At 40.9% G+C, this 15548-nt stretch overlaps 1 protein-coding gene across 2 annotated transcripts in view; it reads left to right on the top strand.

Moving 5' to 3' along the window:
* Positions 1–2861, top strand: part of map1sa (microtubule-associated protein 1Sa) — a 51544-nt gene extending 48683 nt beyond the window's left edge. For both annotated transcript variants that reach the window (XM_060941209.1, XM_060941210.1), the window contains exons 6-7: positions 93–307; positions 511–2861. In XM_060941209.1, coding sequence (XP_060797192.1) covers positions 93–307; positions 511–666 — 371 coding nt within the window. In that variant the 3' untranslated portion in view covers positions 667–2861. The remainder of the gene's footprint in view (positions 1–92; positions 308–510) is intronic.
* Positions 2862–15548: the final 12687 nt, after the last annotated feature.

Below are 15548 nucleotides of genomic sequence, written 5' to 3'. Positions count from 1 at the left end.
TATGGAACTTTTTTTTTCCCCTTTATAAAGGTTTTTTAATACAAGAAATCAACCCAAAACAACGTTGGCATCTCCTCCTCCTCTCTTTGCAGGTTCAGCAAGTAACAAGACACATGCTGCAGCCGTTTACCTGGACCTAGCATACCTACCCTCTGGCTTTGCAGCGTCTATGGTTGATGTGGAGTTTTTCCGCCGTGTGCGCTCCTCCTGCTATATAATAAGTGGGGAAGAATTGTACAAGAACTCGGTCATGAGGCCCATCCTTGAATCGCTGTTAGAAGGCAAGGCGGCCTGGGCAGACATACAGGTCAGTTATGGTTCAACTTGTGCGTACAATAAACGAATGTGTTTAACTGTACATTTTACACAATTATTGAATTGTCCAGTAACTAAAAAAATCAAGGGGTTCCTTTTGTATGATGTTTTAAAAGCAAATTGTTAAAACCTTTCCTGCTTTTTGTTGATCATTGTAAACCCACCCGACTCATTGTAGCTTCTCATCTTTTTCAGGTCACTCTGATCCCCACTTTTGATTCACTGACAATGCATGACTGGTATCAAGAGACGCATGAAAGACAAAAAGAGCTAGCAATAACGGTACTGGGAAGCAACAGTACAGTGGCCATGCAGGATGAAACATTCCCTGCCTGCAAAGTGGAGTTTTGAATGGGAAATTGGGGGGGGAACAAATTCACTCCTCCCATTTTGAGCACTCGGGCCAATTCAGCTGTAACATTTCATAGAAGTTTTTGTTCAAAGCTTAGTAGCATTTACATAACTGCTCAGATATGCATTGAATTAATTAGCATAAACTCTGAGAATTAGCTAAAACAAACTGTGACTCTCCATTAATGAAGATTTACAGAAGTTATTGGTATTATGTTCTAGATCGTGTGTGAACAAAAGGAGTAAACAAAAGTTTGGGGTGTTCTTTTTTTTTTTTTCTATGCCGTAGTGAAATATTGATTGTTTTAACAGTCCCAAGCTGTATAGACTTCACACATCATTTTTCTTTCCCTCATTACTACAGTCGGTTTTTGCATGGTTGCACAGTTTGGATTTTTAGCACAAATGGGGATACACAAAACGCAGTGGACTTATGTAATGGACGAGGAGGCTGGACGGTCAATGCACCGGTCCCACGGGGTTATTTTTAATCCTCTCTAAATGACAAAGGGTTTGCTTTGGGTGTTTTATCATCAAGCAATCCCCTCCCCCCACCATGCTTTACCTGTTTCCTGAACCATAATGAATGATTCTTCTGTTGGGATGAAATCACAATTGCATGTTTTGAACAGTTTCAGTATTTGTTTCATCTTCACATTTGTTGTTGATGGTAATCATCCACCACACAAGCACCAGTGTTTAGGAACGACTTGTTTACTGCATCCTTGGATTTATGCTGCGTTCAACTAAAGCTTGTAACTTGGAATCTGCAACCTCAAACCAAAGAAAAAAATCTCCCCTTAACTTGGAAAGTTGGGAAGGTCTCCTTAACTTGGCTTATGACTTCATATCAATAGTAAAAAAAAAAAAACTACTTTGAGTTAATAGTCCTAATATTAATCAACCTGGTCAAATCCGTAAGACACAAGCTTGCTGTTTAGATGTAAATACAGAAGTTTATGATCACTTTTCTGTTGGCTGACCTAGATTAACACGCGTCCATGTTTTTCACTTTATAGCTCAATACACCAAGCTTAAATATTACACAAATCAGACTTTCCATTTCTGAGTTAAGTTGAATGTAGCATAAGTGTAGTCCAGGGCTAATTTTATCTAGTGACGGTACACTGTGAGCCAATTTTGTTTTAGAAAACAATCATGTATATTCTTTGCTTTTACAATTGTTCTGTTTTGATGCATGGTAATGAGTCTGTTAATTACCGTTTCCTGGATTACAAATTTCCAGATTTTGGTTCAGGATATAGTATGACAGATTTGTTTGGAGCTTTTTCAGCATCTTAAGGCTTCATTTTTCCCCCCAAAAATTCACGACATGAATGCTTCACCCCATTTTGTAATCGGCCACCCGAGACAGGTTTTAGTTTTGCATTGGGCCTACAGAGCTAAAGTAAACCCCAAATTGGCAGTGCAGACAGTTTTGCTGAGTAAAGAGCCCACTCAGCTCAGCTAGTTGGCGATCTGAGACTAGTGTGGTGGCATTGGCATGAAGGTTAAAGATTTCCAAGCTGGTCTGTTTTGAGCGGAGTGTATCGAAGAGGAAAGGGGGCTAGACAGACTAAAGGATTAAAGTGCTGCTGCATGGCTTCCTCTAGATCGAGCTGAAGTGTGTGCTAATGCACCACTATTAGCAGGTGAAAGTGGAAAAGGACCAACATGAAGGAAGTTTAAATCAAAACTCAGATTATCATTATAAAATAAGTCTTGGACACTACTGAGGATCAAGTGTTAAAGATTTAATATGAATGTTATTCAGGGTGGGTTTGATCTTTAATGTAGAAAAAAAAAATGCCACAAGTTGCTTTTGAGATTTTGCAGTGTTGATCTAAAACTAACTTTGGGATTACTTTTAGCAGTGGCGGTTTTTTGCATTTGTGCACCATTTGTCACACCATTGAGAAAATGGATTGCTGTAAGTCTGTCTGATCATGTTAATGGTGGACTAAGGAGTGTGGAAGTGGATACGTTGAGCATCCTAAATAGTGCACTTCTAGAGGAGACGCTTGCAAATCCAACCGCTTGGGGTGATTTTTTTTTTTTTTTGGTCCCCCCCCCCCCCCCCCCCCCCCCCATTGTGTGTGATTTAAGCAGTTTGTAATTCAACAAGTTCACAAGCCTTAAACACTATAAAATCCAAGTTGTCTGAACAAATAAATGCTTCAGATTCATGATTTGAATATTTGCAAACTGGGTTGTGTGTGAGTGGGGGGAAAAAAATCCATTTGCATTAAAGCAGTCTGCACTATTTAAAATTTTTTTTTTCCCCTCCATCTTAAAAATAATTTCTTTGTCATCTAGACATCACATCAGGTTTGTCATTTGTATCGGAGTATTAAAGCTAAGTCTTGAATCAAGGGAACTGAACTTTACAGGTGTGATATTGGCATAACTTGATTTAATATTATATAACTAGGGCTGTAGTCAAAACTTTTATTGTTGCTCCAAGATCAGGATTCATCAAGCCCATGTCTTCAGGGGAACAAGCTTGCAAGTCGGGATTGAGTCCAAAATCTATGAAATCTTTCTTGAGGCCAAGTCTTTGCATCAGCTAGTTGGCTTGTGGTCAATATGAGTATTTTTGTACAGACACTCAGCTGAGCCCATATTTATTGAGACCAGTATCCGAGATTAAGAGTGTTCAAAGTAAAAATGCCAAATGTCTGTGACTGGTCTAAGACTACCTGAGCTCAAGTCAAGACCCAGTTTTGGGGGTGGGGGGTTGAGACCAAGACTATATTTAGCAAGACTAATGGCCAAGGTTGAGACTAATCCAAGTCAGTTTAGAAAATGGCTTAGGACTAGCTGCGAGTCCTATAGCCCGAACTATAACGGTACAGTAACGTCTCCAAAATGTTTCCCGGTGTATAGGGAGTTAAACACAAGTTTTCATAGTTTTTGAGTAGATCAGGTACTAGGGTGGTGTTGCTGGTTTTAGAAACTGGTTTACCAACCAAAAAACTTTAACTAGTCAAAGTACTCATCCTGATAATTGGAGGATGATTAATACACATTTCACATGGAACAGAAAAGCTTTAGTCCAAGTGAAGACCTACAAGGTGATTTTACATTACTGTGGTAACATTTTAGCCCTTTTAACTGTTTTTTTTTTTTGTTTGTTTTTTTTTTAAAATTGAAATGTACAAGGGTAAGTCAAAGTTCTGAGACAAATGAAAATCTTATCTCTAGCTGCTTTATCCTGTTCTACAGGGTCGCAGGCAACCTGGAGCCTGTCCCAGCTGACTATGGGCGAAAGGCGGGGTACACCCTGGACAAGTCGCCAGGTCATCACAGGGCTGACACATAGACACAGACAACCATTCACACTCACATTCACACCTACGGTCAATTTAGAGCCACCAGTTAACCTAACCTGCATGTCTTTGGACTGTGGAGGAAACCAGAGCACCCGGAGGAAACGGACACGGGGAGAACATGCAAGCTCCACACTGAAAGGCCCTCGCCGGCCACGGGGCTTGAACCCGGACCTTCTTGCTGTGAGGTGACAGCGCTAACCACTACACCACCGTGCCGCCCCACAAATGAAAATCTTTATGAAAATAAATAAAGCTATTTCTTACATATCCTCCATTTAAGTCTAAACACTTCTGTAAGCAAGGCTTCTATCGGAGAATTCCTTTTTTGAACTCTTTTGAAATTATAGCATCTGTCTTTAGAACTTTTTGGCTTGCCTTGTATTTTTCAACATTGAATCTATGAACTTTTTTTTTTAAATTAAAGTCTAAATGCATTAACCAATTTTTGGACAACAATCTCATATTTGCATGATTTTTTGCTGCACTGTTTTCCTAAAAGGGGCTCTAGCATAGAATTAGCTTGGCATTAAGGATATTCTAATGATTTACTTCATCAGGATTTTGGGTAAAAGGGTTGCACTCCTCAAAGTGAGGTTATCTGTTAATATTACAATATCAAAGTATGTGAAAAAGAATGGGTTTGGGTTTTTTTGAGAATTTTGTAGGATTTCACATCCTGTTGAACATGTGACTGGTGGAATATTCCAACTATTTCATGGGGTGAATGTGTTTTTTAGGTAACAGAATTGAGTGAGTAAATGAACTAGAATTTCCGTTTTTCATGACCTGCAATGGACGACTTGTTGAAGAGGATGGTTCAAGCACGCGATGAAAAATTTGAAGTATATTAATGATTAGAGTCCAGGTAAAGTGTAGTTATACTAGACTGTGCCAATACAAAAATGCCTTTTTGGTTTTATTAATTCTTTATGGAATTTGTCTGAAACATGGACATGTGAAGGACATTTTTTCTGTCTTTTACCTTTACATACATATTTGTAGATGTAATATCAGTGGGACACAAATGATTCCTAATCATAGAATCACCATACAGTGTTTAACACTTTCAAGTAAAACACCTGTCAGTGCTGTACTGTGAATAAACCAGCACCATTTCAAATAATGGATGGTGTAAAGGGGTGCTAATACTTTGCAGCAAAACCTAATGGGCTAGTCAGTAATTAAATACCAACAATGTTACCTGTGTGTTAGATCTGGTAAATTGTCATTATGATGAAAATGTGCTGCAACTCCAGCTTCATCACCACTCGATAAAGTTCACACAACCTGAGAAAATGTGCAACTACTTTCCATGTGTGAGAGAGAGAGACAAAAATAAAATCTTATGTAGGACAGTTCCATGTAAATATCAGTCTTGCTCTGTGGGGAATCAGCACAGGAACTCTTCAGTTGCTCAGAGCAGCATGCGTCTCCAAGCCACACTGCACTGTTTCAACCAAGCTGCGTTTTTACTAGGCTACTGATTTTATTACTAATATAAAACACTTTGGGCGGCACGGTGGTGTAGTGGTTAGCGCTGTTGCCTCACAGCAAGAAGGTCCGGGTTCGAGCCCCGTGGCCGGTGAGGGCCTTTCTGTGTGGAGTTTGCATGTCCTTCCCGTGTCCGCGTGGGTTTCCTCCGGGTGCTCCGGTTTCCCCCACAGTCCAAAGACATGCAGGTTAGGTTAACTGGTGACTCTAAATTGACCGTAGGTGTGAATGTGAGTGTGAATGGTTGTCTGTGTCTATGTGTCAGCCCTGTGATGACCTGGCGACTTGTCCAGGGTGTACCCTGCCTTTCGCCCGTAGTCAGCTGGGATAGGCTCCAGCTTGCCTGCAACCCTGTAGAAGGATAAAGCGGCTAGAGATAATGAGATGAGATAAAACACTTTGTGGTGTTTCCAATTATACCACATAAATTTACCATTAATTACAATTTATTTTCATTAAAGAACAACCTATAATGCTTTCTATCTGTTTATTCTTGCACTGCTTGGCCAAAAAAAAAAATCACTTAAGTATTTGCTAATTTAAATCTAAAGAGCCTTTGGTTGGATAATTACTGCAGTAATTAACGTTTCAGCTGGCAACAGTTCTTTTAACCCTAACTGATGAGTAGCTTCTCATTTCTTCAACAACCATGTTCGAAGATGTATCAGAAGACATGGTTGTCGCAAAGATGTTATTGAATCGGATTGTTAAATTGTAAAAAATCAGCAGTAGAACTCACGGTTATGTTTAATAGTGAAAGTAAGAGAATTTCCACATGTATAATGCAACGAGAACGCACAGAATTGGGACTAAACAGCTGTGTGTCCATAAGAAAGACACTTCATAGTGGGACCAATCAGAATAAAAGGCTTCAGTTTGCTAGGGAGCATAAAGATTGGACTTTGGAGCAATGGAAAAGTTCATGTGTTGTGATGAATCCAGATTTACTCTGTTCCAGAGTGATGGGTGTGTCACAGTAAGAAGGGAAGCTCATAAAATGATGCACATATCATGCACGGCAGACACTGTACAAGCCTCTGGAGGCAACGTTATGATCTGGGGTTGCTTCAGTTGGCCGGGTCAAGGCTCAGCTTAAGGTCAAGGCTTATGTGGCAATAAAATGAAGTCAGCTGGTGACCTGAATGACCAGGTTATCACAGCAATGGATTTTTTTTTCTTCTTCCCTGATGGCACAGGCATATTCCAGGGCAACAATGTCATGATTCATCAGGTTCAAATTGTGAAAGAGTGGTTCAGGGAGCGTGAGGAATCATTTTCACACATGACTTGGCCACCACAGAGTCCTGACTTTAATTCCATTGAAAGTCTTGGGGACGTGCTGGAGAAGACTTTCCAGAGTGGTTTGACTCTCCCGTCATCAAGACAAGATCTCAGTAAAAACTGCATGCAAATCTGGATGGAAATAAATGTTGACATTGCGTAAGTTTGCCATGGTGAATGCGTGCCGTAATCAAAGCTAAAGGCAGTCCAACGAAATATTCGCGCGTGACTGCAAAGCAGCTCATGGACTTGCTGTTACAAAGCAGTGACACTGCAGCCTTCTTCAATAATTGTTACATAAACATCTCAACAGTAATTTTCACAGATTATCCATTTTTCTTTGTTAAATTTTTTTTTAGTTTTAGATTATGGGGCATATCTGCCATACAAGTCCCTGTGAAAGAGCTGTTACTAAAGAAATCATATAATATGATAAATGCATGCATTAATTTACACCTTTTGGTTTATGTTTCAGCCAGAACTATTGTCAGAGTTATTCAGTAATTAAAAAAAAAAAAGTCCATGCCTTCTGATTCAAATAATTCAACAGTGCTGTGATATAAAATGGTTTCATTTATTTTGTTCAAATTGGAGAACATTAAAATGCTTCATTGTCATTAGTATGTTAACACTTTGCTGTGGGAGTGATTTATGAAGTCAGTTTTCTTCATTCTTTAATCCACTTTAGTCCATTTAGCATCCTCTGCTGGACAGAACCACATGTCCAGGAGAGCATTTTGCGTCCTTGATAATTTCCTCTTTCCAGTGCTTCTTTTTTGACTCCACATATCCATATTAAGCTCACACCCATAAATTTATAAGTGGAGTTTGGCTTGAATAGTGGTTCACAACCACCTGGTTGTAGTCACCCACGGTCCAGCACATTATAGTGTTCCCCTGCTTGAATGACCCTTAACAACTCAGGAAGTGTTCGTTAGTTAGTGTTAGAGCTGATTGAGCTAATGACCTGGACATGAGGACTCCAGGATTGTGATCGATGATTGTGGATTGAATAAATATTAGCATTGACTTCTGAGCACTACTAGCTTTGAACACTGAATTTTGGTGAAAAGGGGACAACATTCAAGAAAAATACTCCGAGCCCATTGTAAAATCTGGTGCTGGATAATCACTGGTTTGGGCCTGTTTTGCAGTTGTTGCAGCCATGGACTCTTGTGAAGAACATCATGAATTCAGCAAAGTACTAGGACATGTTTCCCAATCCCTGTTTGCCTCTGTCGGGAGGATAACACTGCTGTAGATAGGACCTTCAATAAGATAACGAGCACAAACCTACATTGAAATCTCATCTCATTATCTCTAGCCGCTTTATCCTTCTACAGGGTCGCAGGCAAGCTGGAGCCTATCCCAGCTGACTACGGGCGAAAGGCGGGGTACACCCTGGACAAGTCACCAGGTCATCACAGGGCTGACACAGACACAGACAACCATTCACACTCACATTCACACCTACAGTCAATTTAGAGTCACCAGTTAACCTAACCTGCATGTCTTTGGACTGTGGGGGAAACCGGAGCACCCGGAGGAAACCCACGCGGATACGGGGAGAACATGCAAACTCTGCACAGAAAGGCCTTCATCTGCCATGGGGCTCGAACCCGGACCTTCTTGCTGTGAGGCGACAGCGCTAACCACTACACCACCATGCCGCCTACATTGAAATCAATCCAGAAAACATTTCTGTGTTTTGCAGTGTTGTCAGTCTCGGGATGTTAAACCTCTTTAAAAACCTGTAGCCTAAATAGAAGATTAAAATGTAGTGTTTCAAGGGGGGTCCATGTCCCTGTTAGGCATTACAAAAAAAAGACACCGTGCTCTTATTCTTTTTTACCAAATGTTAATTGTGGATGTGCGAATAAATTTGAAACAAGTGTTTTGCAGAAACATTGCTCAACCTAAATTGTTTAAAAAGTATAAATTAAAATGAAACGTGGTTTTTAAATGAAACCATATAATGAAAATATATATAATATATTGTAGCTCAAAGTAACACTGATTACCTGTGTTTTGCACAGTGCATAAAATCATGGACGGTTGAAAGCTTCGGTTAATCTCATCTCATCTCATTATCTCTAGCCGCTTTATCCTGTTCTACAGGGTCGCAGGCAAGCTGGAGCCTATCCCAGCTGACTACGGGTGAAAGGTGGGGTACACCCTGGACAAGTCGCCAGGTCATCACAGGGCTGACACATAGACACAGACAACCATTCACACTCACACCTACGGTCAATTTAGAGTCACCAGTTAACCTAACCTGCATGTCTTTGGACTGTGGGGGAAACCGGAGCACCCGGAGGAAACCCACGCGGACACGGGGAGAACATGCAAACTCCGCACAGAAAGGCCCTCGCCGGCCATGGCGCTCGAACCCAGGACCTTCTTGCTGTGAGGCGACAGCGCTAACCACTACACCACCGTGCCGCCCAGCTTCGGTTAATGTGAATGTCAAATATCCGAATGGGGGAAATGTGATCTCACTGACTTTTACTGTGGCATGGATGCTGATGCCAGATGGGCTGGTTTGTGTATTTTAGAAACTGCTGATTTGCTGGGATTTTCATGCACAAACGGTTTACATCGGCAGGTGTGGAAAACAAAAAACATCCAGTGAACAGCAAATCTTTGGGTGGGAATACCTTCATAGGTCATGAAGAGTATAGCCAGACTGGTTGGAACTGACAGGAAGTCTACAGGTAACTCAAATCACTACTCTTTATAACTGTGGTGAACATAAAATTCATGCTGCGTTCACGGTGCCTTGTAAGTGGTAATTTACATGTTATAATAATATTGTTTCCCACCTTAGCATATTCAACAAGTGAAATGTTTAAAAAAAAAAAGGCCACACATGGATGCCACCATGAAAGCATGTCTTTTGTTTGCTCTGTCAGAGTATGTAAAGCTTATAAAAGAGTTAAGGCCAATTTATGCTGACAACCCAGTCCTCGCAGATGGCGTCGCAGATAGCGTCTGCGTAGCTCCCCCACCTTCGCAGACGCTCTGCGCGCACCTCCCAAAATTTGTGACCACCGCAGAAGCCTCGCAGACAGCATCGCAGACAAGAGGGCTCTGATTGGTCCACTCTACATCCGCTGTACACGCACTTCCGCTTCCCTACTTTCCCGGTTTGTTTTGTTTTCACGACCGGCATTTTTAAAAACACGAGCGAAGATGGAGCAGCATGAAGAGCGGTTGATTAAGGAAGTACGTACATCTATACGACTCCAGTTCTAGTCATTATAAAAAAAAAAGTTCTAGTCATTATAAGTAACCGGAGGATAAACACTCCACTAACCACACCCACCAACTACTCCTAGCGACTTCGCGCCCCCTTGCGTTGTGGCGGTGAATAACATCGCGCACGCCTATTACTCCCCGCTCAACAATAAATTACAACTGTCTGCGAAAAGCTATCTGCGCAAGCCTTGTCACAAGAGCATGCAGAGGCCTTTACAGGCCTGAGTGGCTATTGGAACTGTTCTACTATCGTTAACTTCAAACATTCATGCAACGTTTTGGACTGAAATTGCAGCACAGCAACAACAGTAGCAAGTTGCTTAGTAATAAGCAATCCAGTAGACAACAGTATCATTAGCAACAAACTAGCTGGCTTTAATGATAACTTTTTAATGTTGATGATTACCTTCCTTAAACAGTGATTAGTTTGGTCAGTGTTATACATTTAACCAAATACTGTGTCTGTACATTAACGAATCTAAAGTCAGTACTGCTGTAAACGAATTTGAGGAGAGAACGAGTACTGTACACAGGAATCCGAAGCTACAGTAGGCCAGGCTCACCCAAACCAGATATGTATGTACACCCATCCACATGCTGTTTGATGCAGTTCTCTAATCAGCTGATCCCTTGACAGCAGCACAATGCATAAAATCATGCAGATACAAATCAAGAGCTCCAGTTAATGTTCACTTCAAACATCAGAATGGGAAAAATCGTGATCTCAAAGTGTGACTTTCTTTCACTGTGGCATGGGTGTTGGTTTGAGCCAGACTGACTGGTTTGAGTATTTCAGAAACTGCTGATCTCCTGGGGTGTTCACATGCAACAGTCTCTAGCGTTTACACAGAATGGTGTGAAAAACAAAAACACTGCATGAGTGACAGTTCTGTAGGTAGAAACGCTTTGTTGATAAGAAAGGTCAGAGGAAAATGGCCAGATTGGTTCGAGCTGCCAGGAAGGATATAGTAACTCATATAATCACTCTTTACAACCATGGTGAGCAGAAAAGCATCTCAGCATGTAACAGCAGAACAACACATTGGGTTCCACTCCTGCAGCCAAGAACAGGAATCTTAGAATCATGAACAAGTTCCTATTGAAGTGGCCGGTGAGTGTATATTTTTCATTATATAGTCTTTGGCTATATAATGATTATTGTTACATTTCTATTAAATTACAGTACTGAACTTGAATTATGCTGCTTCTTCATATAAACCTAAAATGCTGTCTGCTCTCTTCTGCATACATGAGCTCACAGAGAGTGACAATTAATTCGTAGGGCGGCATGGTGGTGTAGTGGTTAGCACGGTCGCCTCACAGCAAGAAGGTTCTGGGTTTGAGTCCAGCGGCCGGCGAGGGCCTTTCTGTGTGGAGTTTGCATGTTGTCTGCGTGGGTTTCCTCCACAGTCCAAAGACGTGCGGTTAGGTTAATATGGGACGGCCTTGAGCGAGGTACCTAACTCCCAACTGCTCTGGGCGCTGTTAGCATGGCTTCCCACTGCTCTGTGTGTGTGTGTGTTCACTGCTTCAGATGGGTTAAATGCAGAGAGGAATTTCACAAGTGTGTGATGAATAAAGTTGTTCTTTCTTTCTTTATCAGAGAGAGTAATACCATCATGCAGACACTAGTGCGTTTACATGCACATAGAGAAAATCGAATTTCTGTCGTAGCTCGACTGAAATCGAAGTTCTAAATGCCATGGAAACACCTTAGCTCGGCTAAAATTGAACCGAACTGGATTTCTCGTAATCGAGCTACAGTACGCGACCTAGATTATGCGATTGTAGCCGAGCTACTTAGTGCATGTAAACCCTATCGAGCTACGTAGTCAAGCTACTTACTTCAGCACTGCCCCTTCCGGAAGTGACGAGTGACGAGACCACAAGCGGGAAACACAACAGCCTCGGTCGGCATGACAACAGTAGTAGTAGCGAGCAGCAGAAGAGGTCAGGAGGAACAAGGAGAACGAACGAACGAAGAAGAGAAAATGGCGAGCAGAAACGTGCACTTCTGGAGCAATGAGGTGACAGAGTTCATGCTCATTCAGCTTAAGGAGTTGAATATATTAAAATGCATGAACACGGAACTGATAACTTTGTTTATACTCTTGAATAGCTCTTCTTCATGACGACAACCGGAAGTGTACCAACACGATGGGGCATGTAGCGCCACCTGTGGCTCGAGTGCACAATGTACCTCACACAATAGCTCGATTTCCTTGTGTGCATGTAGGATTGGATTTCTCTGGCACCCCTGCCGGGACCCTTAGCTCGATTAACGACAGTAGCTCGATTTGGATGTGCATGTAAACGCACTGGAGTAAGCCACCAGGGCCCTGTACTACGAAGCGGGTTTTCTGGCTTACCAGGGTAACTTCGAGAGTAACTTGATCACGTGCAGCGTAACTTCCCGATTAACCCATACTACGAAAGTTGGCTATGTTCAAACCGAGGTATGCTGCCATGGCAACTTATGCTGCATCTCAAACCTGCTCGTCTCAGGTCATGTTCTTGGTTAACCCGAGGTTTCCGATTAACCACACCCTTTTTAAACACCACCTCTCCACCGACATTTCCTCTAGAGACAATGCCAGCGTACCTGGATGACCCGTGCGATATCGGAGCGCAGATTAGAGATGGGATTTATGGCTCTTTGATGGGATCCGCATCTTTGTGATCCGTTCTTTGAAAAGAGCCGTTCAAAAGACTGGCTCATTTGGCTCTTTTAAAATATTTATTCAGTTTTAAGAAGACAGCGTCTAAAGAAGCCAGATCCCTCTGCTTAGACAGTGACAATATTTCTGGACATACCTTTTATATAAAGCAACCTAGACTTACATTATTGTAACCCCTAAACACTCATAAATAACCATTAAAAAACAATGAGGGCTTCAATGAATGTCCATGCAGAACGGCTTTTCTGTTAAAAAAAAAAGAACCCACTCAAGAACATAGTTATCAAGAACGCAAGAATATTTTATAGAAAAACACTTCATCTCATCTCATTATCTCTAGCCGCTTTATCCTTCTACAGGGTCGCAGGCAAGCTGGAGCCTATCTCAGCTGACTACGGGCGAAAGGCGGGATACACCCTGGACAAGTCGCCAGTTCATCACAGGGCTGCACATAGACAACCATTCACACTCACGGTCAATTTAGAGTCACCAGTTCACCTAACCTGCATGTCTTTGGACTGTGGGGGAAACCGGAGCACCCGGAGGAAACCCACGCGGACACGGGGAGAACATGCAAACTCCACACAGAAAGGCCCTCGCCGGCCATGGGGCTCGAACCCAGACCTCCTTGCTGTGAGGCGACAGCGCTAACCACTACACCACCGTGCCATCCTAGAAAAACACTTGTTTTACAAAAATATTCAAGTCTGAGATATAAAATAGATACAACTACAATAAATATAACACAAGAACATTTTAGTTTTTTTAGATTATGGCGTGCTCTTTTTCCAATGGTTTAGAGTCTTTTTTTAAGTTTGGGTGCTCTTTAATCCAAGGTATCCACAACCTTTTTTGTGATGGTTTTTGGCTTTGCATGGTTCTATCTGAAAGAAAAGACTTTTATTTTTTTCTCTCTCTCTCTGTACCCTTTGTGCATGTATGTGGGTTGTGTATACTTGCAGTGACTGGAATATATGTGTATTTTTGATGTTTTTGCAATATTTTGAATGATGGCTGTCTTGGATTGGGAGCCGTGTGAGAGGCGGGCCCAAGCCATTGATTGACAGTTTTTGATGGAAAACTTTTTAGTGTTGGGAGCTGTGTGAGGGGCGGGCTTCAGGACTAATTATCCAATTGTCTTCACCTGTCCTTTTCTACATCTTGAACAAAGCTACCTTGTTTCTTTGTGATATTGCCCTGAAGAAGGCACCCATGCCGCTACGCGTGGGCTTCGTTTTTAATTTGTCCATGTAGGACTTGTCTAAAATATTAAAGACATTTTAATCTGGAGTGCCTTAGTCAGAGATTTTTTTCTCTTTTTTGGCTGTGGAACAAGAACATTTTAATAGAAAAAAACTTATATTAAAAATATTGAAATTGTAACAAAAATAGATACAACTAAACAGTCAGATAAATAGATAAAGTTATAACAAGAACACAAGATTATTTTAATAGGAAAAAACAATTAATGCAAAAAATATATTATTAGAAAAATAGATACAACTAGACAAACAGATAAATAAATAAAATACACAAAAATAGAACAAACAAAATGACGATAGAATAAATTAAATGAACGTCCGTGCAAAGTAGTTTTCCCACAATGTTATCATTAATATCACACAACTACATTATAAACTATATACAAAACAATTTGAACTATTAGGCAAACAGATAAAACTTGAATAAATAAAAGGCAAATGCTGTTTAGCCTACTTCTTGTCCTTGGGCAAAAGCTTTTTCATCTGAAACACAGTACAGAAAAAGAACGACACACACACACACTTACCATTATGAATGATGTTTTTATATTTCATTTTCACCTGTTGCCAGGTGCGTTTGGCACTGCTGTTGCCTCTGAAATGTTCACAGGACATACACCAACTTAGTCAAAGGGACTGAACAGTCAGTCATCCTAATTCATGTGACTCTGTGCACATATCAGCTTAAGTAGGCTACTCCATGAATTTACCATACCAAATTTTATTCAGGATTTTTCAGACATTAAACAAGCTATATATGACTGGGGCCACGTCGAAGGACCATTTTCTGTGACTTGTGATTGATCATGAAGCTTTCTCTCATCTGTTCTGGAACATCCCTTACGAAAATCTACCATGGTTTTTATGTAGTGACCATGGTTATACTATGGTTTTTATGTAGTAACCATGATTCTACCATGGTATCTCATGGTTATTCTAAGTACTATGAACCAACCATAGTGTTACTATGGTTCTTCCATGGTAGTAACCATGGTTCTACTATGGTATTTCATGGTGATTCTAAGTACTATGAACCAACCATAGCATTACTGTGGTTTATCCATAGGACTGCAGTAGCTGTGGTAGCATCATAGTTGTATGTGTAATAGGTCATAGTAACTATGAAATTAGTTTAAAAAGGGATAGTATGGTTTTTAAAAGGATGCACTAACTGTAGTATTACCATGCTTTCGTCCAACAGTCAATGCTGTAGAGAAGGATCTCGATTAACAGCCCAGATACATTAACATTTACTTAGAACCTAACAATTTAAGTGAACATTGAGGTAAAATGCATATAGTACATCCTAAACAACAACAAAAACAATAATAATACACTCTAAAAATACTGGGTCAAAAATAACTCAACTTTAACCCAACCACTGGGCTAATATTGCACGAACTCAACACTAGGTTATCTTAGCCCAAACAATTGGGTTGAAACGATTGGGTGCAAAGATTATACCATAGTGAAACCATGGTTAAATCATGGTTAAACCATAGCCATGAACCATGGTCTTCATGGTTACCCAAAAAACCATGGTTAGTTTTCATAGTAGAACCATGGTTAATTTTTGTAAG

Source organism: Neoarius graeffei, chromosome 15 (assembly GCF_027579695.1).
Source record: "Neoarius graeffei isolate fNeoGra1 chromosome 15, fNeoGra1.pri, whole genome shotgun sequence".
In the NCBI taxonomy this organism is placed as follows: Eukaryota; Metazoa; Chordata; class Actinopteri; order Siluriformes; family Ariidae; genus Neoarius; species Neoarius graeffei.
This window is presented reverse-complemented; position numbering and strand designations above follow the sequence as displayed.